This window comes from Pinus tabuliformis, chromosome 2_1 (genome assembly GCF_031772625.1).
Source record: "Pinus tabuliformis cultivar Carrire ecotype Pingquan chromosome 2_1, CPIR1, whole genome shotgun sequence".
Lineage (NCBI taxonomy): Eukaryota > Viridiplantae > Streptophyta > Pinopsida > Pinales > Pinaceae > Pinus > Pinus tabuliformis.
Window position 1 is genome coordinate 289,993,483 of NC_142299.1, and position 27,736 is coordinate 290,021,218.

At 38.7% G+C, this 27,736-nt stretch overlaps 1 protein-coding gene and 2 pseudogenes across 1 annotated transcript; 1 reads left to right on the forward strand and 2 right to left on the reverse strand.

Moving 5' to 3' along the window:
• Window positions 1-3,547: 3,547 nt before the first annotated feature.
• On the reverse strand, window positions 3,548-4,367 carry LOC149199925 (ATP-dependent Clp protease adapter protein CLPS1, chloroplastic-like; annotated as a pseudogene).
• Window positions 4,368-12,174: 7,807 nt separating this feature from the next.
• On the reverse strand, window positions 12,175-14,364 carry LOC149199926 (uncharacterized). The gene has a single exon (XM_089400767.1). The coding sequence runs from the start codon at window positions 14,362-14,364 to the stop codon at window positions 12,175-12,177; it is 2,190 nt and encodes a 729-aa protein (XP_089256893.1).
• Window positions 14,365-21,123: 6,759 nt separating this feature from the next.
• LOC149199927 (uncharacterized) lies at window positions 21,124-27,423 on the forward strand (annotated as a pseudogene).
• The last annotated feature ends 313 nt before the right edge of the window (window positions 27,424-27,736 follow it).

A 27,736-nucleotide genomic window follows, 5' to 3' on the forward strand; every position in this document is an offset into this window, starting at 1 on the left:
GATATGCGGCATTGTGTGCATGTGGTGTTGTGCGCATGTTGGATATGTGGTGATGTGTACATATGATGCTATGTACATGTTGTATATGCAGTGATATGTACATATCCTATTGTGTGCATGTTGTACAAGTCGTACTATGTACATATGGTGTTATGTTCATGATTGCACATGTGGTATTGTGTGCATGTGGTGCTATGTACATGTTGTATATGTGGTGTTGCGTGTAAGGGGTGTTGTGTACATGTCGTGCTTGTGATGTTGTGTACATGTGGTGCATGTGGTGTTGTGTACATGTGGTATTGTATACATGTTGTACAGGTGGTGTGGTGTACAAATGGCATTGTGTATGCATTGTGCAGGTGATGCCATGTACCTATGATGTTATGCACATGTTTTGCAAGTGGCATTGTCACTAGTAGAAAATGATGAAATTAATGACTAGGCAACTAAAAAAGTTAGTCACCGCAATTATTTCAAGTGAATTACTACTAAATTTGAGCAATTTTATGTGACCTAACTAAAAATGACTAACTTAAACGACTAAATTAGTCTAGGGATAAAATATACGACTAGATAATAACTTACTAAACTAAAAGCGACTAACTTAAATGACTAATTTAGTCTACGATTAAAAAATATGACTAGAAAATAAGTGACAAAATTATTTCATGATGAGATTGCCCTACAAGCCATCAAATTTCTATCATATCCATGAGGCCAACAAAATTTTTTGGTTCAAGATATAGCTAATTTGGAACAAACTTAGCGCTAAAGCATAGGATTTTTTTCCACCTCTAATGTTTATGGACAAAGAGATCAATTTCTAAAGCATGTGGGAGCCAATCCATTACATTTCCCATGTTGACTCCCTCTATTGAACATCATGGAAAATCTCAATAGATTAGTTATCCTTACTAAAATAAACATTTCATTGGAAATGATCATTAATCCTATGACATCACTACTTCATTATACGTTTTGACCACACAAAGCTTATTTTGTTGTCTACCCTTCTTACTTCATGACAAGACTAACCTATAGGCCACCAAATTTCTATCATATCGATGAGGTCAACACCAATTTGTGGCTCAAGATATAACTAAATTGGAACAAACTTAGCTCTAGAACCTATGCCATTTTTCCACCTCAAATGTTTATGGTCAAAGAGATATCAATTTTCTAAAACATGTGAGAGCCAAAGTATTACCTTTCCCATGTTGACTCCCTCAATTAAACATCATAAAAAATATCCATAAATTAGTTATCCTTATTAAACTAAACTTTTAATTGGAAATGATGATTGATCATTACTATGACATTACTACTTTTCTGCACTTTTTAATCACACAAAACTTATTTTGATATCACCATAATTCACTTTTAATAAATCAACAAAAATCCCCTCAAATAATATTTAGTAACACAAAGACCTAAAAATTTTCACACAATTAATAATTATTTATAATCAATACCTCACATTTGATAACACAAAGACCTAAAAATTTTCACACAATTAATAACTATTTATAACAAATACCTCCCATTTGATAACACAAAGACCTAAAAATTTTCATACAATTAAAAATTATTTATAATCCGAAATACCTCCCATTAAACAAAAGAAAATACTCAACATTTTATTTAATAGAATTTAATTTCCCTTCACATTGTCCATGATCACATTTTTTTCCCTCCTCTGGTGTCTTCTTTTATTTCCATATCCCTTTTTTTTTTTAGTCGTTTGTTATTCACGCCTTCATGAAATATCTTAGGCTCATGTTTTTTCACATGGGACCAAGTAGGAGGCTATAGCTAGCTAAATGGAAGCTCAAACATCCGATGCTTATTATGGTGTTTTGTGCTATCAGGTGCTTATTATGGTGGCCTGTGCTATCAGGTGTTATGGGTTGTGGTGCCCCTGTTTTCACTCGGTCAACTGAAACTCCTTTCTATGGCTATCAAACTAGAATTACAACTCAATCATAGTCGGTGAGATCTCTACTTCCATGGGACTAGGGGGCTATATGATCTCTACAAACCCCAAACTCAATCATTTCACTTATATATCACTCAGGGCTACTTGGATTTGGATCTGCTATCTTTGTGGCTGAGTAAGCCGTTGGACCATTCACTAGCTCCAGATCAATTGCACCTGGCGCTGAACCTACTGCTTAAGCTGCTGCGGAATTTATTAATTCCAGGTAAACTTGATTTCGAACTTTACCAAAATTAACTCTTGAATTTGAGCGAATTACTTATTTTAACCAACTAGTCCAAACTGAACTATCCTACCCGAGTCAAATAGTGTGGCATGCAACTCGTTATTGGGACTAGTTGCATTAAATATATTATTACTTTTTGATTGGATATTGACAGATGGGTGAGGATTCTATGCAATTATACTAGTTTCGAGCAAAAACTTAGTTTAGATGTACTAGGTTGTGGATGCTTGTGGACGCTTATCAACAGTTGCTTGTTAGAAACATTTTATGACATATGCCTTAAATTTTTGCAAAAGTCATTCATTTATCCTCATTGTCTAACTCACGTAGTACTCATGAATATTTTCTGTGTTTGAGTTTCGAGCATTGCAAGCAATAGGTTCCGAGATACTTAGATATCAGTAAGGGGGTCTAGAGCCTTGCCAATTTAGAAGTTGGCTCGAGGTTGCATAACCCCAGGTGGATGTGATCGTATCTTTCCTCGATCTAGAATTAACATCTTAGCGTCTTCAATGCCATACCTTGTGTTGTGCCTTGTGGCCCTCTTTGGCTCACAATTGTCATCTTTGTGATGTCCAGGATAATTGCAACTATTACCATAGTGGCATATCCACTTTGACAAATATGTGAAATGTGTTAAGACATTTAACCCCTCAAAATCATGTGATGCTACCTCTCAGTTAACCTAAGTACTCTTCAGGCTATAGATAACATAATCTACAACAAAAGCAACCTGCATATCAAATCATAAAAACAAGAAAAATACATACAAAATATATATCTCTCTTACCTGCAAAGCTTTTCAGATTATGTTTGCCCCTTCAACCTCATTAAAGGTGCAAAGCAACATAAAAATGCAAAATGATTGAGTATATAAAATCATAGGAGTAAGCTTTTTTCACAAGAACTTGGCCAAGTCACCAAAATGATCTGCAAGGGCAAAGAATTATCTTGCAATTTATAAAATACAACTAAAGACAAGTTTCCATGAATTGCAGACAATGATATGCACTACAAAATATTTAGCCATGAAAACTAAAAGAAGACAAGAAATTCTCTCTATCATTTCCTTCATAATACAAGTTCCTGAACTACCACAAGTAGCATGATCTCTTTGCTTTGGTTCATTTCATTTACAAAGAGCTACAGATGTGCATTCAGAATTATAGAGGTATTAGCATTCCATTTTCAAGGGACTGCATTCTAAGATTCCTATAGTTAATTTTACATATTGTACTTATATGACTAACATTGATGTGCATACCTACAACTCTACCCTAATCATAGTATGCAGTGCTCTTGACAAGTCAATATGACTGAAATCTTCAGCAACCATCATTGGCAAGCTCAATGGAACTAAGTTATTTCCTTGAAGTTGTGTACATTGTTCTTTAGCATCAACCTGAGCACAAATAACTACGAATGCGAGGCCATTTTAGTGGGCTTTTGGCAAGATATTAACAATGGTATCAAGGGTGTTTCCTAGAATAACCTCCATCAAAACTTGCACATCATACTCTGGTTTGTTATAATTGTCATTGTGCAATAATACACGATATGGTGGAGATGTCTTCCTTGATTTTATTTTATTGTAGTGACAAGAAAATAGAAAGAGACTTAGAAGATGCATTGAAGGAATTGGAAATTCTGAAGACATCATATCTATTTCATTGATAATGAAAATAAAATTCAAGTAAAATTCTAGTCACATACACTCTAATATTCATGTCCTTCGGAGTAGATATCTTTATTTGACAAAAGTTCTACATAAGACACTGCAATGAAACATGAATCTATTCATAATTCATCATTCTATTTACCATAGATCAAACTCTGATTCTCGACCAGGTGTAGTTTCCTCAATTGTTGGCATCTCTATCAATCCACTACCTTTTCTCCATGCTATGGTTGATCTAATTGCAGAAAACATTTGGGTCATGCATGCCCCTTTTGATTGTGATATTTTGTCACCTTGGAGACTTTGCAATGTTGTTGTCTTGTGGTTTTTATCCTCACTTTTCCATCTTTGTACATGTAGTAGCTCACACATGCTTAATTGCTAATTTACCCATAAGGGAAAGTTGACTTATGTTGATATGATTGGGGATGGGGAAGAATTAATCTCGAAGATATCAAACTGGCCATCACTTTTGACCCTACTTGAGAGTACAAGCTCATGTTGTACATAACAAGAGGTAACTCTAGAATCGTGGGACTCTTTCCATTATTCCTCTTTCATTGTTGTTTGTTTCCATGACCTTTTTTTTCCTTTACTAGTTTCCATTGATTTCCAGTCAGAGAATACTTTGTGCATGCCTAGTGATTGAAGGTTTGTTTGGTAGTAAACTATGGTTGAAATATCAACCTTTGAGATGAGAACATTAAACTTGTGGATAATACATGGGGGATATGGAAAAGGTGAATCCAAAAAATTGGAATGCCTTGCAATACAACCTTAATCATAATAACCCTTCCACCAAGCGAGAGCCATTTATGGTCCCAACAAGTCATCTTTTTTTCAAATTTAGTTACAAGCCATGCCCAATCTTGGATTTTATATTTGCATGGTTTTAGGAAGCATCCCAACTACTTGAAGCTGACAGACATAGGACGTATTTTCACCCCAAATAATGAAGCAATCTCAAAAATTGCCTATGTTTCTGCTTCATCCGAAATAATCTCATTCTTGTTTTTGTTTATGAACAAACCAACATTTTTGCCAAATTTCTCAAAAACCTTGTGGAAGGACACCCATTCAGAATATTTTTCCTCCCCAATGTAGAGGACATCGTCCACAAACAAGATGTGAGACAATATGCAATTTCTAGAGATATTACAACCAGAAGTTGAGCCCACCTTCATCATGGCTTTGATCCCTCTACTGAAAGCATCCATTACAAGGATAAAAAGTAGGGGTGACAACACATAGCCTTGACGCAACCCCCTGTGGATCTTGAATAATTGTGTGGATTCACCATTGATAAGTATGACCATATATGTCATATATATGAGGGCCTTAATCCATTGGACATGTCTATGTGTAAACCCAACTCTGTATAAAATCATAATGAGAAACTCCCAGTCCACACAATCGTATGCTAGGTTGAGATCAATTTTCATAAGGCTTGATCTTAACTTTCTGGTTTTTATAGAGTGTATGCACTCTTGGACTATTGCTACATCATCCTTTATTCTCCTGTTAGGAAAAAAGCCAAAATGCTCCAACATAATGTGTGAGATAATATATTTTTTATTATGTTAGGAAGGAGCTTAGAAATCATTTTATAAACCAAATTACATAAGGATATGGGTATATAGTTTGCAAAAGAAAGAGAGTTTTCTTTTTTGGGAATTAATTTGACAAAAGTGGAGTTTATTACACCTGGAAAATGCCTAAAAATTCTAGTAGCTTACACCATGCTAACAAGATAAGGACCCATCAAGTTAAAGAAGAACATGATCAGATCAACAAGCTAGCCATTGGGTCTTGGACTCTTGTCCTTCACCATTTCCTTAAGTGTTTGCAACAAATCCTCATCCAAGATTGGAGCATCCATTAAAGAAACACCCTCTTTATTGACCATCTGCAATTTTTCTGTCATATTATCACCTTCCACTTCCTTGAACTGATTTCTGAAATATCTAAGAACCTCCTTTTCTAAATCTTTGACAGATTTGTGGATGTTCCCAACTTCATCTTTTATAGCCCATATGGAGTTATGGTGTTTCCTCTTTGATGCAACCCAGTGAAAAAAATTTGTCTGCCTATATCCACTTTTGCTCCAAAACAACTGAATTTTTTGATGCCATTCCTCTTCTTGTAGCTTGATTATTTTGTCCTTACTCATCACTAGATTTAGTATGGTATTTTTTTGGTGCTTAAAAAAGTAGCCCGAGGCATTTGGGTCAAATAATAGAGAAATTTTGTTCTCAATGGATAACAGTTCCCACATGATCTCTTTTTTGCGATTGTATAACCAAGATTTGACATCTTTTTTTTTCAGTCTCTTGAGTTTTAACCGAATCTGCAATAATGGATTTACAATGGTCAAAGAGATCGGGGAGTTCCAAGAGTGATGGACCAACTCTTGGAAATCTGGGTCACTTAACCATATAGGGTTGAATTTGAAAGGTATTTTAAGTTTCTCTAGCTTGTCATGCCATTCTAAAATTATGGCATCATGATCCGAAACATCTAAAAAGAGGGTCCAAGATTGTATTTGATTCATCCTATGATACCATATTGAATCCAATAAAAATATATCAATCCTCTTCGCTATACCCTCCTCCCAAGTACGCCCATTGTGCCAAGTCAGGCATATAGGTACAAGAGCTATATCTTTGAGTGCCTTTCATTCAAAGAGATCTTTGAAAAAACCAGCCAGAGGATTCAAGACTACTCTATGACCCCAACACTCCCCAACACCAAAAGAGAAATTCATGTCCCCAACAAAATCATCGGGTGGATGTACAGGATCCCAATTGAATCCACCAATTCCCAAAAAAAAAAATCGATTGTTGTAAGGGGCATATATGCTCATGATACAAAATCTATGGATTGTTCCTAAACTGTAACCAGTCAATATAATCCTTGCATAGGATTGGAATGCATGGAAGGTGTAAACTGTCAGATCCCAGATTGTAGTGAGCCCACTAGAGTTCCTTGCATTCAAACTTATGGCACATCCACACCAAGAAGGACAAATTTTAAGCAGTGTCTTGAGGGCCATCTCTTTAGATATCATTATTTCCTACAACAAGACTATGGATGGGTTTTTTTATTTTATATTGTTTTAGAGATTCGATTATTGGGAAGATCCCAAACCTCTAATATTCAAGGACATAATCCTCATGGAGAAGAGTTTGAAGTAGGATACAATGCTCTAAGGTCCTGGAGAGATGTGTTATCAAGTGGTCCATTTGATACATTGGAGGGGCCTAGATCAAATGGTGGATATGGTGTCTCTTCCATAACTTCAGAGAATCATGAATTTAAATTTGCCTTGATCTCACCACTAGGAATTAGCTTCTTATATTTGGTTGATTTTTTCTTCCTTCGACTTGGATAAATTTTTTTCAATCCCCTGCCATCTGATGAATCCACATTTTGGAATAAGTTTTCTTTATTGATATAGGTTCCATTCCAAGTCTGGGATTTTTAGCTAAATCCATTAATTTATCATCTATAGAAATTGGTGATATATTTACTTCATGGTCTTTCCTGTTGCAAATTAGAGATAGTAAAAGGAGTCTACTGGACTTGTTTACCAATTTTTCAATATCTTTGCCCTTCCTCTTTGTGGGAGTTCGAGTTGGAAGGGTAGAGTATTTTCCACTGGCCCGATTGGTTCTGTTACTAGTCTCTATCTCCAAATATGATTCAGGGGCCACCCCTGTACCTAGACCAAAATGATTCTCATCAGATGGGTCACATTCCATTGTCAACTCCACCATAGTTTGAGGGGATCCGCCTTGTGAACATTTAGTATTTTGTCTAGTAGGAAGCCTTTGTTCCAAATTAAGCCTATTTTTCATCCATCTTCTCTGCCCATAGTGGTTGGGACAGTCAACCAACAAATGCCCGGTTTTATGACATTCCAGGAACCTAAAGGGGATTCCCCAGTAATCAACTTGTTGACAGATAGAGAATGTAGCCCAATAAATTTTGATTACAACAAGTAACCCACTCGATAGGTCCACCTCCATAAGAAACCATGTAGCCTTTATTGTCGAGTAGACCCATACATCCTTCATCCATATAATATAATTTTCCAATTTTACTAGCAATTTAACATATCACTCCCTTCATCCATAGTTCTATAGGGAGTCTAGGCAATTTCACCCAGATAATTTTTCTCTTGGGGACGTACATCACAGGTTCAAAACCTACTTTCCAATTATGTAGTACCACGAAGCCTCACTCTGTAACCCAAGGCAATGCCATAATTTTAATTGCTTCTTCCTCCTTTAGGAAATGAAACCCAAACCAACCATTTACCATCACATTGACCTTTGGTTTGTATCCAAGAAGTGAAGATCAACTCTTTTGCATCTATTCTTTTATCTGAACCCTGCTCATTCTGATAAACTCCCATCACCCCACCAAGATCCTTTTCCATAGCCTGACCATTTTTTCCTAGTATAAATCAACACCTACTATCAATTTTTTCACCTCTTCCACAACTTTTATAGGTTTCTTGCCTTTGTCCCTGATTTTTCTCTTTTGCATATGTTGATTCTACTATGGAAACACTAACCCAACCTGTACATTTTCGAAGGAAGGGATTTCGAACTCCGATGCGATTCCAGTTGTAGGATTGAAGTTTCGTGGCTTGCTATCACCTGTTATGTCTAGGTCTTGAAATTAATCCCCCCGATCCCTAGTGTTCATTCTTTGCTGCCATTGTAACCTCGATCAATTTATCGACATCCAAATATAGATCAGTGATAGGTGACTGACTCTCGATGGAGATAAATACAGGCCAATCCTGTTCAACAAATGTGTTTGTCAGTTTTGAAGGAAAAATGTTATCTGATTGGCGTTTTACATGGGAATATCCAATCAACTACACTGAAATATAGCAATCGCCTACCAAGAGAGACGAAGTAGACCAACAAGCAGAAAAAATAGACCCCTTATGACCGTCAATGTCAACCAAGTGGGAGGAAAAACATTGGGAGGATAATATTCACTAGCTAATTGGTACAACTGACACTCCATATGGTTTAAGACTAGCGTTTCACAAGCCCCTCGAAAATCCCAACATAATCTAATCAGGGACTAGGGATGTAATCATCTTATTATGAATTTCTGATTATGTGTTATTCCCAACCAACATCAATCCTAAAATGTGGTTCATTTGGAAAGATATCAGCCAAGATAAATATTCCAAAAAGATAAATGTTGTTAGAAAAATATATATTACGGAGCAATGGAACACATAAAATATTGCAGAAATATAAACATAGAAAACGGATAAAACAAGAGAGACATAGATATACGTGGTTCACCTAGTTTAGGCTACATCCACGAAGAAATAGCCAGTCCTTGTTTTATTATATTATCCAGCAAACTAAAACGATATAACCTACATCAGATCTGCTGTAACACCCTTTTCGCTCTCAATCTCCTCTCTCTTCCTCACTTAGAATACAGATATGAGATAGACGCAATACAATTCCCTCATATATAGTGAGGGGTTGCCTTCTAGGGCAAAAAACCCTAAATTAAACATAACTTCTACCGTCAGATCATCCGCCTAACGAATGGCCCAGATTGACTAGAAATTACTAGACTTTTACAAGGCAATTTTACATCTATTTTTAGCTTCAGGGGCGCTGCCCCCAAACCCCCATTGGCCCCCAGACCCCCTAGCCAGGGGGGATTAGTGCCCCCAGACCCCCGCGGAGGGGACAAGTCCCCCCCGCAAACCCCCGCGTGGAGGGGTGTACAGTCTTCCTGGGGTATACATCCGGCTAAAACCTTTGAATACAGAAGATAATCAGGCTCCACACCCAACAATATCCAATCAACTACACTGAAATATAACAATCGCCTACCAAGAGAGACAAAGTAGACCAACAAGCAGAAAAAATAGACCCCTTAGGACTGTCAACGTCAACCAAGTGGGAGGAAAAACATTGGGAGGATAATATTCACTAGCTAATTGGTACAACTAACACTCCATATGGTTTAAGATTAGGGTCTCACAGGCCCCTCGAAAATCCCAACATACTCTAATCAGGGACCAAGGATGTAATCATCTTATTATGAATTGCCGATTATGTGTTATTCCCCACCAACATCAATCCTAAAATGTGGTCCATTTGGAAAGATATCACCCAAGATAAATATTCCAAAAAGCAACCAACCCACAAATTGACAATTGCATGCCACCCCTGCTAATAAGATGGTAGGATTCGAGAAAGTATAGGAAAAAATGGGAGTTAGATCCAACACAGATATTCTTTTGTGTTTTATCTGCTTGAGGCGCAAGGGAAAGTCGGAAAGCCAATACAAACTTTAAAATTGTCTTATTCTCCTAATTTGTGCATATTTGTATGTCATGTCAACAACAAGTAAATATCTAATGATGATGCCAAAGTCATTGACCAGACTTAAAATACCTCTACTTCATGAGTTCAAATTTATATACCACCACCCACCCACTTAAATGCTGATAGAAGCCATGGAAGCTAGTAACCTACAACAATTCTCTTTTGAGCTTCAACAATTCTAGCCATAGGTCCAAAATAGTTTTTAGGGTCCAAATTACAATGATTACTCTAGTGAGAAGCCTTAGATAAAATATAACCAAAGAGAACTTTTTATTTAAGAACATAAATCTTGTAACCAACAACACCAAATGTTACACTACCAAAGACTGCATATAAACCACTTATTTGCAATTTTATATTTGAAGCAACCAAAACTCTACTCTTCAATCTTCTCACTCTCAGAGTTTTCTTCCAAAAAATGTTTTAATGTTTTGGTATGTTGCATGTCTCAGTGATCTATGAATAATAAAACACAGTAAGACCCTTTATGTTGTCCTTGTATAGGCCTTAATAATTTATTTGGAAACTTCCCCCAGTAGCAAGCTTAACTCCACCAAAGGCCACATTATATCTCCTATTAAAACTCTCACCATTGCCAGACCCAAACATACAATCTTAATGACCTTTATGACCAGATAACAACTTGGATTTTCCAAATATACAACTCAATTTTTCACAAATTTATATAAATCTCTAATCATGAGGTGTAAGATTAGAATAGTGCCAAAAAAAAAAAACGCCAACAAAATACATTCTAATATATCATTGCTATCCATTTGAGCCAAGTTAATGTTATACCTCATACCAAGAACTTCCAGAAGAATACCATCCTTCGATTATTGCCTAGCACAAAGAAAGAAACCGTCCATCCAATTGAAACTTGACAAAGATCTTGCAATGCTTAGGCATTTCATTCCTCTTCTTCTCCAATGACCTCGCAGGATTCTCCTTACTTACACCTCCAAAAACAAGCATGAAGTTTCCAGATTTGGATTTCATGCAAGTGCCAAAGAAAACTGGTATTCAATTCTCCACTTCTATTGAATACTCTATTATAGTTATCAGTCAAATTTAACTTCAATATATAAATTGAATAAAATTAAGATATGAATGAAATGAATAAGTAAAAATATTATGTGTCTAACCTTATTTTGTTTTCATGTCATTACATTTCAGCCCTCCAATCTTTATCAAAATTTAAATTATGGATTTTCTCAAATTGTTATTTTTAATGAAAAAGGGATTCAACACCCTACAATACTTCTAGCACAACCAGATTGTGTAATATTAACATCAAATACCAGCAACTCCATTAACCTAAAATCAATTTTCTGGATTTCAAGCCAAAAATACTGATTTCCTTTCCGTCTTGAGTAACCTAAAAAGGACCAAGTCATAGCATGTTCAGACAAGGGAAAACTAAATTTAACTCTTCTAACATATGATCCTTCTTAATTGTCCCATTTTTCTTTGGTCTATATCAGCTCTTCGAAAATGAAGGCCATTAATGTGATCCTTAGGCACCACATTTCACAAGATTGTTTGGAAAAAAATTGGATTCTGTCAAATCTCAAGTAGCGATTAATTTAATGGCACAATTAATTGGCCTAGTGGATTTTTGTTTTAGGTAAGTCTTGTTTTTTTTTTTCCACTGGAAAAATCAGTAATTTTCATTAATATTAGAAAATTACATAGAGTAGATGCCATGGCATTGCTGTATTGTTCTTACAAAATTCACCTCATCAAGGTGTTGTTCAGAAGGTAGTTGCTAAATTGAGCTGTGTACATTCATCTGACTGTTCAGCCTATTCGCTATCCAAAAAGGATTCTGATTTATAAACAATATATCCATTGTTCTATACATTTCGTCATACCAAAAAGTCTCCATTAACTGTCAGCTATCGGGACTATTGTCCCTTTGTTCTCTCTGATCTATGTATGGCCTGTGGTAAAATTGATGCTCCTCTGTTCCATTCTGCTCCACTATTAGCCATTCGCCTCTGGGAAGTGTCGAGGCCTCTTTGGATAATTTGTCAGCCTCGCTGTTATGCTCTCTGTAAATGTGTAAACAAGAGAAATGGTTAAAAGCTGCTTTGAGAGTGAGTGCATCATGTAATATATTGCTGAGTGTGTGTGTATGACAAGTAGTGACATTGTTAATCCAGTTAACGACCACCATTGAATCCCCAAATACATTGATCCTTGTGTGTTGATGCGATAATGCATAGTGAAGTAGATTGCAGATTGCAGAGAGCTCAGCAAAGTTATTAGATCCATTTCCGAAACCCATTTTTGCAAGGTATCGATGGTGATCGTTTAAATGCAGAACAAATCCCCCACCACACCCAGCTTGATTAGCTGCTCCGTCGAAAAAAGCCCACGGGGTGGTTCTGTCAATGTTGGGCATGGGCTGAATGGTTCTTGGTCTAGGTGGCGGAGGATCTGGTAACTCGTGATAAGCAGCGATGATGGTGGCCTCTACCCGGCTCCAGGAGATCATTCGATCTTCAAAGATCGCCCTATTCCGCGCGAGCCAGATATGCCAAGTAGCCACGGGGGGAAGATTTTGTAGCTTTGTGCCCTGATGACTGAGTGACCAGGAATCCCATGCGCTCGGTATATCATTCCCAGTCCAGTTGCCAGCTATGCCCAACAGGTTGCATATGTTGCTCCATAGATTGTGAATAACAGGGCAGAGGAGGAAAATATGATCCAAGTTCTCTGATGCATTTTTACAGAAAGTACACCATGATGGGCCGTAGATGGCTCTGCGGGTAAGATGATCACCTGTGGGAACATTACCCTTGAGGGCGCACCAAAAGAAAAGTTTGGAGTGTGGTGGAGCCTTGAGCTTCCAAATGGCTTTCCACCATGACTGAATCGGATCAGGCATTCTATGAGATATGAGTGCATTGTATCCAAATTTTGGAGCATATATACCATGATCAGCAATGCACCATATAAGTTCGTCCGGGCCTTGTTTGATTCGAATGTGTGATTCAGATAATGCCTCAGTATATTGATCCCATTCCTGATGCCATTGAAGAGGGAGATCCAGTTGCTGGGCGGATTTCCAAGCTTGGGTGAATATATCAGTGCGCTGCTGATCGGCGATCTGTGCGAAATGCCGGATGTCCCGGGCCTGTAGGTGAGTAATAAGGTCTTGATTTAGGATGTGTCTACCCCCACTGTTAATCCATGGGTCCAAGCCAATCCTGCCTGTCAATCCATCGTTTATTCGCCAAGCTAGATTGTCTCGGATGAGGGGAAGGGATTGTATCAAGGCCTTCCAGACCGATGAACATCCCTTTGATGACCAAGTTGGTAGTCGGGCCCAATCCAGAATATTATGGGGCCAAATGTATTTATAATAGGCTACCTGTGTCCAAAGGTTTTGGCTAGTAAGCAGAGTCCAACCCATCTTGGCAGCCAGTGCCTTGGCAAAGTCAGGTAGTTCTTTGAGCCCCCATCCTCCCCATTTTTTGGGCAAAGTGATTTTCTTCCAGCTGATCCATGCAAAGATTCTTTTGTCCTGACTCCCATTCCAGAGGTATCGATTGCACAGCTGCTGAATCCGCCCCAGGATATTCCTTGGTATCCAGGCTAGTGCCATCCAGAATACCGGGGTAGCCTCTAGTACCGATTTAATGAGCACCAGTCTGCCAGCCCTTGAGAGATACCTGTAGCTCCATCCAGTGAGTCTTTTCTCCAATTTGGCAACCAACCAGACCCAATCAGCTATCCTTTGGCAATTAGGCTTCAGATTGAACCCCAGGTATTTGAGACCTCTATCCAGAGGGTGGACCGTGTAGGGGAAAGATTGAAGAGCTGTCTGGGTCTCCTGAACAGATGTGCGAGCACAGGTGATGGTTGATTTCAGCTGATTAGGCAGCATACCAGTAGCTGCGGAAAAAAGTTGCAGGATCTTTGAGAAGGTCCGAGAGTCTCGAACACTGCCATCTAGAAGTATAAGGATATCATCCACAAAAAGTAGATGAGTAAGATAGCATAAGTCGGTTATGCGAAGACCCCCAATGTCTCCAGCTCGCTTAGCAGAATCCATGAGGCGACTGAGACCTTCCATGACCAAGAGGAAGAGGAGGGGCGATAGGGGACACCCCTGCCTCAAGCCCCTTTCAGAGTGGAAAAAAGTGGAGGCCGAGCCATTGATGAGGATACTGAAGGATGGTGAGATTATGCAGGCCATGATCCAAGTGATGAAGGCATGTGGGAACCCCAGATGAATAAGGATCATTTTAAGATAGAGCCAGCTGACTCGGTCAAAGGCTTTGGAAAGATCAATTTTGAGGAGAATGGCTTTAAGGTTCTTCGACCAGATGGAGTGGAGGGCTTCTTGGGCGAGTCCAATGGCCTCTTGGATCTGCCTAGATTCAAGAAACGCAAATTGCTGTGGGGCAATGGATCGGGAGAGGATAGGTCTAAGACGATTTGCAATGGTCTTAGAGATAATTTTATAGAGGCAATTACACAAAGAGATGGGCCTGTAATCATCAAAGGATGTCGGGGAGTCTGATTTGGGAATGAGAGCAATGAATGTAGAATTGATAGCATGATATATGGATCCTGTAGTCCGGCTCTCTTCGACCACCCGCAGCAGGTCCTGTCCCAATACATCGAAGAAGGCTGTGTAGAATTCAATGGTCCAACCATCCGGGCCAGGGCTTTTGTCTTTTTTGAACCATTTCAGCACTCCTTCAAGTTCCTCAGCAGTTACCGGGTCAGTTAAAGCCTCCACATCATCTTCCTCCACGAATCTCGGGAAGTGGTTAGCCACATTAATGATATCAAGTAGATTGGCTTCCCGTGGACTCCTGTAGAGATTCCTGAAATGGGTAGTGCCCAGGTGAGCGAGCTTGTTAAAATTGTCTGCGAAGTCGCCATCCGGGTAGGGGAGTTTCTAGATTGTATTAGATACCTTCCTGCACTTTGCAAAGTTATGAAAAAACTTTGTGTTGTCATCCCCAGCTTGTATCCATAAAGCTAGGCTCCTTAATCTAATGGATTCCTCTCTCTCTTTGAGGATCTTAGATTTTTAATTCTCAAGGTCAATAAGCCTGCATTTGTCTGCTGCGGAGATGAACCCCAACCCTCTGTCATCGGTGAGTGAACATAAATCAGCTTCAATTTGGGAGAGCTGTGCTGATTCACATTCCAATTTCTCCTTTGCCCACTTAATAGAGATATGTTTTATTTCTGAGAGATTCCTGCAGAACCCTTGGCGAGGGATTCAGAGTCATTGATAGGATGTGAGGCCCAGAATTCCTTAATCAACTGGATATATGATGGATCCTTCAGCCAAATGGGATTGAATTTGAAGGGTGCCTTTGGTTTCTTGGAGGGACCCTGAATCTCCAGGTATATAGGGTTGTGATCCGATATCCCCCCCGACCCAACCCATTGTCTGTAGAGATGCAGGCGCCGAAGAAGAGTCCCTTTTAGAAGAAATCTGTCAAGTCTGCGGGCAAGTGCAGCATCCCCAACCCGTCGGTTTCGCCAAGTAGGAAGGAGACGCTGCATTTGTATGTCCGAGAAATTTGATTTCTCCAGCAGATTGGTCATATAATCAGTGATAGGGTCGATTTGTGCCTCTGAGCCCCATGACTCCCTAAAGCCCAGAGAGAAATTGAGGTCTCCGCCAATAATAACATGATCTTCATTCACCAAGGGGAGGTGTAGAATATGCTGCCAGAACGCTTATCTCTAAGAGCAGGGGGCATATATATTGATAACTCTGAGATCCATGCCGAGTTCAGCAGAGAATAAATCCAACCCAATGAACCCAGCACCCCCTAGGTCGAAATTAGTTTAATGGAGCGGGGGTTAATTCCAATGGCTAGACCCCCAGATCGGCCCACAGCATCATTTGCATAAAAGCTCCATCCAGGGACCATGGCGTGCATGGCTCGAGCAATCTGATCTGCAGAGCAGAGAGTCTCTTGTAGCATGATAATGTCAATAGGCTCAGATTCAATGAGCTGCTTCATGGCTAGTTTTTTGGAGGAACTAGCCAGTCCTCTGCAGTTGAAGGATAGGCACTTCATGGGGGAACACCTCTCGGGGTGTGTCCTGCTCTAAGGACCCCGTCAATGGTCGATTGCCGGCTAGATACCACCTCTGCCCCAGCTTGTTTAATGGCCTTCGATAGATGGGATTTTCTCCCTCTGGTATGCACAGAAGCCCCCTCAGGAATAACAATTCCCAGTCCCGAATGTCCGGCTGTTTGATCTTTGGCAGGATTCCTAGATCGGAGGAAATATGGGTGCGGAGGGGAGGATGGGCGCGGGGAGGAGCAAGACACAGGGGATGATGTAGAGATAATGGATCAGTATAGGTAAGAGGAGATGATGATAAAGTGCAGGGAATCATGGAGATATGTGTAGAAGGACCAATGATATGATTATCATCAAAAGAAGAATGCAAAAAAGGGGAAAAAGGATCTGTGATCATATCCGCTTCTGCCGCCGAACGAGCTCTGGATTTTGGAGGCGAGGGTCGCCGGAGCCTAGCATCGACCGCGGATGATGAAGCTGAAGGGGGCGGGCCCGAAGAGGGAGGGCGAGAAATGTTGGGGGATGCCATCCTGGTAGTTGCCAGGGTGCCTTTCGGTGAGCCTTCCGCTTTCTTGTTGAGTGGGCAGTCCTTCGCAAGGTGCCCCACTTTATGGCAACGTCTGCATTGGAAGGGGACTCCTTCGTAGTCCAACAGCTGCACTCTAATACACCTTCCCCACTGAAGTGTGATCTGCTCCTCGAGTCCTTCTCGAGTGTCCAGATGAACCAAGATCCGTGCTAGAGTTCGACTCCCAGATTCCACATATGTTCGGTCGTAGTCCAGATATGTTCCCAGGGCATTGCCAACCTTAATGAAAACCTCTTCATCCCAGAATGGTATTGGAAGTCCTGGGAGTCTAACCCAGATTGGTCCGGCCCCGAGCTGCTCGCGCTCTGGATCGAAGAGGGGATTCCAGCGCTTGAGGAGGACCGGGGCCATATCAATATGCCAATATCGGCCCAAAACAAGGCTTGTCTGACTTGCCTTGGAAAATTTTAGGGAGAACCATCCTCTGGGGAGGACATGGACCTCTGGTAGATCGAAAATCACTCCACCCCAGATCTTCTTTACCCAAAGATTTAGCCTCTGCCTCGAGTAAGTCCTACCCCTGATGTGCCCAACCAACACGGTATTCGCAATGTCCATATAATCCCCGAGAGGCCTCGATTCGTCGAATTTGATGGAGATGTCCCTTGCCGTCGACCTGACACACTTTGTATTTTTTGATCCGGAACGGGGGGCCGACGGGTGATCCACCAGGGGGTTTGTAATGCCTTCCCGGGATGGAGGGTGAATAACGACCGCCGGCGTCTCAAAGCATCCAGAAGGGCAGATTCCAGAGACTGAGGGTTGAGAAGCAGGAGTAGCAACTGGCGGGGGGAGAGGCACAGATAGGATGGGCGGGGCCTGTGGATCAAACGAGGGCGAGGGGGGAGTATGAGAGGCCAAGAATTGCAGAGAACCCGGCGAAAGCGGTGGGACTTCAAAAGGCGGAGATTCAGTAGGGAAAGCTTCTACAGAAGATGGAAAGAGTTGATAATCTGCCGCCGAAACGGAAGATTGGAATGGAGGGCGCGCAGGTATAGAAGAGGATGTGGAAGGCAAGAACTGTGAGCGGGAGGTGAATCGAGGTTTCCAGAAAATAGCTTTCTCCGGCGAGGGATCCGCCGAGTAATCCACCGCTTCATGCTCCAAGTCATCCATAACTGACTATTTGTCGGCGACCGAATGTGACAGGTGAGGAATCTGATGGTAGTGCTGCAGCTGTAGAGATCCTGAACCGTGACCGCAACAGATGACCTTGACGAGGGGGGCTGTCGAGCCCTAGCCCCTACGAACCGCAGGAGATGCGTGAATAAACCCTAGCCTTGTCCTTTTCGCGAGCGATCCATCGTTCCAACACATCGTTTTAGGTAAGTCTTGTTAAAAAAAATGAGATTAGATTTTAATTTTTATAATGAAAAATGTGATGATGTTTCTTGGGTCAACATTTAAATTAGCATATTTTTGGGTCAATTTTTTTAGTGAAAAAGTTATTTATACATGGTTTTGTTGATATTTGAAGCTATACCTAATTTTGACTTATCTTAGCTTGACATAATGGTGAATTTTTTCACTAGTAAACTATTTTTAAATTTAATTTCCCTTGAATTTTAACCCAAACACGAACATGGTGACCTAGAAGTTACCATTGTTTGAGAATAATAATTTCACTCCTATTTTCAGTTTTGGTTTATCAATGAAGATTGCAGGCTGAAATACAAGATTCGCTGATTTGTGGTTTTCTTACAACCATATTATATATTTAGCAGCATTATAGGAGGGTCTCATCACCTGCTTAAATCAAGGTTGTGCTTCTCAAAATGGTCAGCAGTTGATTAAAATGTTGCTTCTATCAACTAAGCTATAGAAAATGGAATCTCCTCCTGGAAATAAGTGCAGTATAGCCCCTGGTGGGATGGGAGTGTTGTGAATTTTTCTATTGCATAGGAAGCCTTGTTCACTTGGATAATTCAATTGGCTAGGGAAACATAAATCTTAGTTTGAGGTTCCTAAAACTCCAGCTAAGTGTTTGTTTTCATTGCAAGTAAACTGCATAAGCCTAATTAGAGTAAACCATGACAGTTCATTTATACTCAAAGTTAAATCTGCAAGTTGTGAAAATAAAGAAGCCCCCTCACCCTTAAAGATGATAGTGTGTCTCTTGCCTTAAAGGTGCCCAGACCAATTTTTATGTCTTTCCAGCAAAACTAGATGAAATCGGATGCAATATTATGTGCATTATTGAAAATGCTTTGATTAGGTTATTTGAACATGACAATTTAATGGGATTAAACAATAGCCCTTCATTACTATGTTGAGTTAGTCATGTGAAGTTTTAGCTGATGTACACAATTTAAAGGAAAATAGCTTGTATGCTGACAGGAGCATCAAGAGGAAGTAGATTAGTTATTGAACAAGACCAAAAATGAAATGCAGGAAACCATGCACTCAGGGGGGTTGTCCCCTAGAACTGTGAACAATCCAACACAACTTACATTTGGTTCAGACAATATTCAGAATGGCTTATTTACATCTCAGGTTAAGAGCAAGAAAAGGGACCACTTGGATCAAAACAATAATGAAATGGTTAAATGTAGTTGTTTCTTGAAGGGAGATGATAACAAATCTGGGCATCTTAAGCAGGAATGTTGTTCAAGGCCAAAAGAAATTATGAATATAATGAACAAGGAAGGAAGTCTTTTTAGTTCAGCAAGTGTTGAGCAGCTTGTACATCTTATGTGGTAGGATAGTGAGGTTAACATAAAGAAGGAAAAACATTTTGTCTTGCATCTTATTGTGCTTGTAGGAGTGGTTACTACCATTGATAACATGGATTGTCTCAAGTTAATTTGTTTTGTTGGGAGGTCTGTCTATTTTAGATGGATGGCTTGAAGAACTGTAGAGCAGAAAATCTGGGGATAGTTGTATTCTCAAGGAAGATCAGAAAGCCTGCGAAGATGTTGGGGGTACCGGAGTCACCAAATCTTAATAGATTACAACATTAAAAAGTTGACAAATACAATAGGAGGAGAGAAAAATGACAACATGTCTCCTGTAAAGACAAGCCAGATTTTGAAAATTATGCCTAAATATTTGTATATATTATAAAGACCAAATGTTTGATCAAATTAAAAAGTGAATATCATAACAAACGAGAATAATATAAATTTTCACCAAAACACGATTTAAGTTTTTTAATTGTAAATATAAAATATGGCAATTATTGGTAGCTGGTTCACTGTATGTAACTAGACATGTATTTGAAAAGTATTTTATCGCATAAGAAATCATTAGAGGAAGAAATGTACAGAAAAAGCTTGTTTTTTATTCAAACTTAGCAACATCATTTATCAATGTCAAAGGTATGTGTTTTGTAAATGTCGGCCTGGTCAGTTGGTGAAGTAGGGTGTTGTTATTCCTCCACCAAAGTTCAAGTCTCAAATCCCCTAGAGATATGGGTGGTGAAGTGGGGTATTGTTATTCCCCCACCAAGGTTCAAATATCCTAGAGACATGTTTGCCCCTTGTGGGCTAGCCCATCCTTGAAAGCAGGCTATTGGGGTTAGAGCAAGGTGCAAATCCTCCACAATTCTGGTGGAATCACTAGCCCCAGTCATCGCGGCTCTTGATTATCGTGCTAACATGTACAAATACTCAAAATGCAATTTTTATATGTAACAAGTTAAGTCTGAAGTTGTAGGAATCTTCCACACAATAAATTTACTATAACCAGTAGGAATATGAAAAATCCTATTACATTCCCAATGTTTGAATTTTAGTTATTTTAATTTTGCATATGGATTTGTGAGTTTTCACCTTTGTAGTGTGCAATTTGTAAGAGTAGCAGATTAAGCCTGTAATTATGTGAGGCTTCTCTGCAAGGTACTCCACATAAGAAGCTTAGTCTAACCGGGAGGAGTATGTGTATGACCACCTGTAAAATTCCCAAATTTTTAATTTTTTAGTTATTTTTAATACCATGCCAACTTTGGATTTGCAAGGTTATGAATTTCTGGTTGCAGGAGTTCTTCTCACCTGGTTTATTAAGTGACAAACTTTGCAATGTTGATGCATTTGCTAAGAACATTTTTGGCTTGTTTCTGTAGGTAGGAAAAATCATTAAATCCTTCAGATGGATGCCATTCCTCCCTGTGCAACCAAATGATTCTATGTTGACTGTGTTGCTGCTTCTCTCGAAATATCATTTAACAAGTGTGCCAGTTATTGAAATGGATAAGCCATATGTTGAAAATTTGATTACTCAGTCAGCAGTGGTAAGAGGATTGCTACAATGCAAGGGTAGAGATTGGTTTGATGTCATTACAATAAAATCTGTCTCTGATGTGGGGCTTCCTTTCATGTCTCCAGAGGAGGTATTTATTATTTTATTCCATTTCTCTCTTTGCCTTGTTTTCCTTACCTATTAAAAATTTGGTTTCTTGTTTTTGTTTTGTTGGGAGGTCTGTCTATTTTAGATGGATAGCTTGAAGAACTACAGAGAGTAAAATCTGGGGATAGTGGTAGTCTTAAGGAAGCTCAGAAAGCCTACGAATATTTGCTTTTTGTGTTATTAGAGGCCCTTGGTAAATTTCCTGTGGATCTTGAAGTTCTCAAGACATGTAATGTTTGAAAGTTAGTGGATCAGTTGCACACCCATAAGAACTCAAAGATTCAAAAGAAATCAAAGTATTTTATTGATGCATGGAAGAAACGTGTTAATGAGTGCATGAAGAATAGTGAGTCAAAATATTTTTCAGGACATGCTACTGAAATTACTTCAAAAGGCTTGGTTCCATTGATTCACGCTTCGAAAGCAATTTCAAATAGGATATGCCAAGAGGATATAGGAAAATCAACTTTAGTTTCTCTTGGGTCTACCAAGGTGTTAGTATCACTCTCCCAACAAATAGTTCTAAGGAGTCCCATTGTAAGATGCCAGGTTTTAGTGGCACCACTTATCTTACAGTGCGTGCAAGTAAGGAAGAGAAAAGTAACAACTCTAGTCAATTACAAAATAATAGTCAAACTTGTTTGAGAAGGCATGCAAAAGTTTCTAGTCCAGTTCAAAAAGAACATACTCAGAGTTCTATGGTATGCTTAGTTAGTAAGAAGTCCTCTTTTCTAGTTCACCACGTAATATTTCAATCAAAAGTGTCCAAAGTTCACTTCTATCAGAGAGCCACAAAGAATCCATGGTTGGGAAAACATAGTTATGTAGTAGAAATACATCAGGTGAGAAAGACTCACTCTAGAAAATTATTTGACAAGGGAACAAATATTTCTCGGGGGGATAAAATTCAAAGGTTGATACTTGATAGTAAGAATTCCTAACTCATCCCGTCTACTAGAAGTGTAAATTGTGGATTGAATGCAAATAAAACAATTCTTGGGAACCATGGGCTTTCTCCTGGAAAGAAAGAAAAACAGGATGTGCACTATGGGAAGATAAAATAATGGAATATTATTTTTTATGGTAATTCCTCTCTAGAGGTTAATACAGAGGCTTGCTAGAGAAATAAAACCAAATCCGTAAGTGCTATACCTATTGAGGGGTGTAGCATTAATGGTGAAGATAGTGAAAAAATGTTGGAAATGTGCAATACAAATCTAATTTTATATTCAGACCTTGGTGAAAGGGAAGAGCGAAAGGAAGACATGGCAGAGGGGACTGTTGATATAGAAAGAAGAAAATATTGTGAACCTAGTGAAGGCTTCTCTATCCATTCTCAAGCAACAACAGTAAGCATGGATGAACGTGGGATGAATTTTCTAGCAAGCATAGTTTTGATTGAAATCTCAAAATATGAGAATGCAAATGCCATAAGAAATTCTGTAAAAAATTTCATGAGAACATGAGATAATTTAGGCCACGATGGTTTATCAGGTTATGGCTCCAAACTCAATTCACCTCGAAGTAATGATGTAGTAGGTCAAAATGTGTTGAAAATGAAGAAAGACAAGGATGATCACTAATCCATGGATCATCAAGATTCTTCTAGAACCAACTTGGATACATTTCAAAATGAGGAATTTACTAAGGATGCTTTGAATTCCTCTATGAGGGCTTTGGAAACTAGAAATGTATTTTGTGGTAGAGGATGGTATAAAGGGCATTATTGAAGACAAAATACAAGAGCACTCTTGTTCAAACAGGGGTGGGGAAAAACCAAGGGATGAGTTCTGTTATGATGTTGAAGAACTGTACATTAGAGGAAAATATGGATTGGCTTTAGACTGTGAAAAACAATCTGAAATAGAGAGAATATACAAACAAGAGGGACTTGGTGGACACTAAATATAGGATGCAGTTTATTTACAACAAGAAAAAGTACATGTTAGGAATATTAGTGTACAAGGAGACAACCAAGGAAGTAGTGAACACTGCTTGGAAAAGGAAATAGAATTTGGAAATGAAAACCAAGAAAATCCAAGTGAAGGATATGTTCCATGCATAGGGGCCTCCGATTCTGATGTCAGGGAGCCAAATAATTGTCATGCAAGACTTTTTGACAATGATTTTGTGCAAATTGCATGTCAAGTGGCAAACAAGGTTGGCAAAAGAAGAGGGCCATGACAAGCAATCTGGCTATAATAAGTTTTCTGATAAAGATGCAAAGGATATAAGTTTGTCTTATGAGAAAAATAGAAATGCTGATGTGCTTGATGCCTAGGAACATCATTGTACCTATGGACTTGAACATGAATGCCAAGGGAAGGGAGAACAAAAAGGCAATGAGCATCTTCGTGTTGCCAAGAGCATCAGATATAAGGATGATAGTCAGGAAAATCTAATCGAAAAAACGAGAGTGCATGGAACTAGAGCAGACTGTGGCATCTGGAGAAGTAGAAAATCAACGAAACGATGTGATTACTAGTTCTGACAAGAAAAATGTTACTACATAGATGGGATCTTGTATTGTTCTTGATATTTGTGACATTGAAAGGAAAGTTAAAATCAAACGTAATGAGATTTTATAGGTATCTTCTAATATTGGTTATGAAGTTCCACAAAGCATTACATTTGTATCTTCAACATTTGTAGAACATCAAGAATTTGTTCGAAAACAGAAGCAGTACAGAGTGCATGGTCAGATGAACTGCATTCTTCTAACCAAATTATGGCAATGACCGTCCCTCCAACAAAGTATGATGGAATTAATGATTCAACAGAAAGACTTGCTTTTGACTTAATGATTCTATTGAATTGGAGGAACCAGGTCAATATGCCGTAGCGCTATCCACATCAACATCTTGTTTATCAATTGTGCCTTGCATAAGTGGTTCTATTCCCCTCACTGTATTGTTGAATGGATTAGCAACATCAATTGTAGTGGTTTCTAGGTCAAAGGGAAATTTCATTCCCCAAATAAATCCAATTAAAATCATAGGATAACTAGGCTGGAAAGGATTTGGAGCAACAAGTGCTTTTCGACTAGCAAAACCTAGATAAATAAATGCTCTGCAACATCCTGTCTCCAAAATACATTTCCAATTCTGACGCATTTAATTCAATTGGAAAATCAAATAGAGCATCATTATATATCGATATTTATGTGAATTATGAGAAAACATCTGAAGATGGGGTAATAACAGTGCATTTATCTTCTCAGATATGTGAACTATTAACAAGCTTTGGATGCAGAGATATGAGCGGAAAATATTTTATATCTTCAATTGTTGAACCATTTGCTCCTACTAGGCCTTGTAGTCCTGTGAAGTCATATTTAAAATTGAATCACGTTGATGATAGTGGGGAGAATGAATTGATCAAAATGCCTCTTGGTACCAGTGCTAAAAATTTTGGATTGACTTTGAAGACTGACACTAGTGCATTGTCCATTGGAGATTCATGTGTTCTGAGAGATTTTGACTTGAATGATGGGCCCACTTTTGATGATGGTGGAGATGAATTTTTGCATCAGAATTTTAGCTCATATTCCCAGCCTGTAGCTAACCTGAGAGCAAAGGGTGATCTATTCAATTCATTATCTTGTTTTTCTACTAGAGATGCCTTTCCATCATTTACAATACCTTTGCATTTTAATGACAGGACAGATCATCAAGTTATCACTATAGTTACATCTGCATCTCAGTCTAATCAGAGGTCATTACCTAGTTTTACTTTGTTCAGTGGTGATATATATATATATATATATATATATATATATATATATATATATATATATATATATAAAGGGCAGACATCATTCTCTTCAGGTCCTATTATTTCCTTTTCAAATGCTACTAGTAAATCCTACCCATTTACTAGATTTTGTTTAGGGTCAAGTTTTCATCTTAACATTGCTCGTTTTTCAAGAGACTCGCCTTCCTATCCAAAATCATTAGGACTAGGATTTTCTCCTGCAGTTTCCTCTCAGGTAGTCCCTATAGGGCCACTTTCATCATCACAAGTGAAACCATACTTAATAAGCTCCATGGTGGCATCAGGGATAGAGAGTAGTAGCAAATGCACATGGCCTACACCAAATCTTGATGATTTAAAGATAGGTCCTGAGATGCATGACATCTCTTACAAGGAAGAGAGGTTATTCACCAGGGAACCTTCTTTTAGAGCCTATATTGACCTCAGGATGAAAGGAGGCAATCCTAGGATAACCACAAACCAAGCTTAACCTGGTAGCTAGCCCTACCAGGTCGGGAGAGGGCTCTCTCCTTGTCAATTTCAGTCAAGATGACTGATTTAGATATGGATTTTAGGCTAGGTATAGTATCTCTAGGGTTTTTGGTTGATTTTTAAGGTTTTGTTGCTAGATCAAATGGAGTAGGCAACTATGGGTCCGAGAAATGAAGTCAGAATTGCAGGGTGTTCTGTGGGGCGAGGTAGGTAGGTGTTTTAGCACTTGGAATTGAGTGAAATGGTAGGTCTAAGACTGGTGAGGAGCTGAGGAGGGCATGAAAATCTCATGAGTCCTCTTCAAACAGCTGAAAACATCAAAAACTAAATGTATTCCCAAGGCAGAGCACTGTTACCAATGTATTCTACCTATCTATCTTGATTTCATTTAGCTGAGAAGAATGAATTAGATTTTGGCACACATAACACATGAGAAAAACTAATGACAGAAGGAGAAACAATGCAAAAACACATTACCACAAGTATCCCACAAAAATAGCTGCAAATCTTGGTTTATTTCCTTGCCAAACTGCTGTAAAGATGTACAATGTAGCTCAGAGTATCCAATAGAGTCCAACCTTTTCCAATGAAGAAGAAAATACATAATATAGAAATGAAAACCACCTATGCTAGACATCAGGGGTCGAATCCAAGAGATAAGGGACTGTTTCAACCATATCTAAACTAGGAACAGGAATATAGGTAGTGGAACAGCTTGCCTCTAAATCTATGGAAACTGATTCACTCACCCCCAGACCACCTCAAAATGATGAATCTACCCTTTAAGGTAATTTTAAAATTACATTTACATAGCATAGCATTATTTAAAAACATAAATTCATCTAAGATGAGAGAAAAAGTCAACTTGTAGAAAAACTAGGCGAAATTTGGATTTTTGAGCAAACTGGTTCTATGCGTAGTGCCATCTGTCCAGTGCGTAGCGCCACTTCTTAGTTAATTTTGGAGGCCTTCCCCTTATCCAAATTGAGCCCAAGATAGCTCATTAGAAAGGTCTTCCTGTCTAGTTTTTGGAACATCTTTAATGTTTTCATTTGGAGGTCATTTCCCCCACAAAAGTCAAATCGTCCAAGACTAGTAAAAATGTGCAGAATGAGGCTGCGTAAATGCAAAGTGTTGTTGCAGTCAACATTTGAAGGTCTTACTCAACTCCAAATTGAGCTCATGATAGCTCATTGTAAAGCTCTTTGTGTCTACGTATCAGTGGATCATAAATCAAGTCCTTTGGTCATTCCACCTAGGAGGAAAATTGATTTTACCAAGGTCACTCCAGAGGTGCAGCAACTCTCTTGTAGCGACTATATTTTTGACATTTCTCTAAAACCATGACACCTGTGTAAAAAATGAAGGAGGTTTTTCTTCCTTGGCCTATTATGGACAAAAAAATCTCTCTTTTTCCAAATTCATTTTTTCTTTCTTAGAAACAAAAACCCTAGGAGAGGGAACTGAGCTTTACCTAAGCACAACTAAAGCACAAACAAGGTATAAAATGACCCATTGGAACCTGAAATGATGATGGAAACTTTTTGAATGATGGTACACTCAGCCGAATGGTGACATGGACTGACACTTGGAAAACTTTGAAAGGAGTGAAAACAAATCCTAGACCTAATACCTAGTGACCAAATTTTACTTGAAGACTCACTGAAATGACAAAATTTTGACTTTGACACCCTAAAACCACTTTGTAAGAGCATGTATGATCACTAGTGGAAGGCTACAAAGACTGACTCTTCCACCTTCAATAAATTTTCTTGTTTCATTGAAGCAGATGAAATAATTATGTGATCGATCAACTTCAGGTATATCTTCAAAGAGAAAAGAACCTGAAGAAGGTTGGGATGTGCATAGATCTAGATATAAGCAATCTATTTAACAGTAAAATTATTTTTGGCTTATGAGGTATTACATGAAATTGACTGTCAATTGATATGTCAAGAATATTTTTTTTTGTAAACAATGTTCTTGCAAACTATCAACCTCACTGCCATCCTCATAATTCACTGATCATTTCCTTAATAAATTCTCAAATATTTCCTTTAATAAATCTATTCATTTCCTTGATAATTCTCAGATATTTTCTGGCAAGGATTGTAATTACTAATATCCTTATAATTTTTAATGTTTCTTCTTTGAGGTATGGACATGTTGGTAATTATTTCTCATGTAATTCCTTTAAAATACACTAT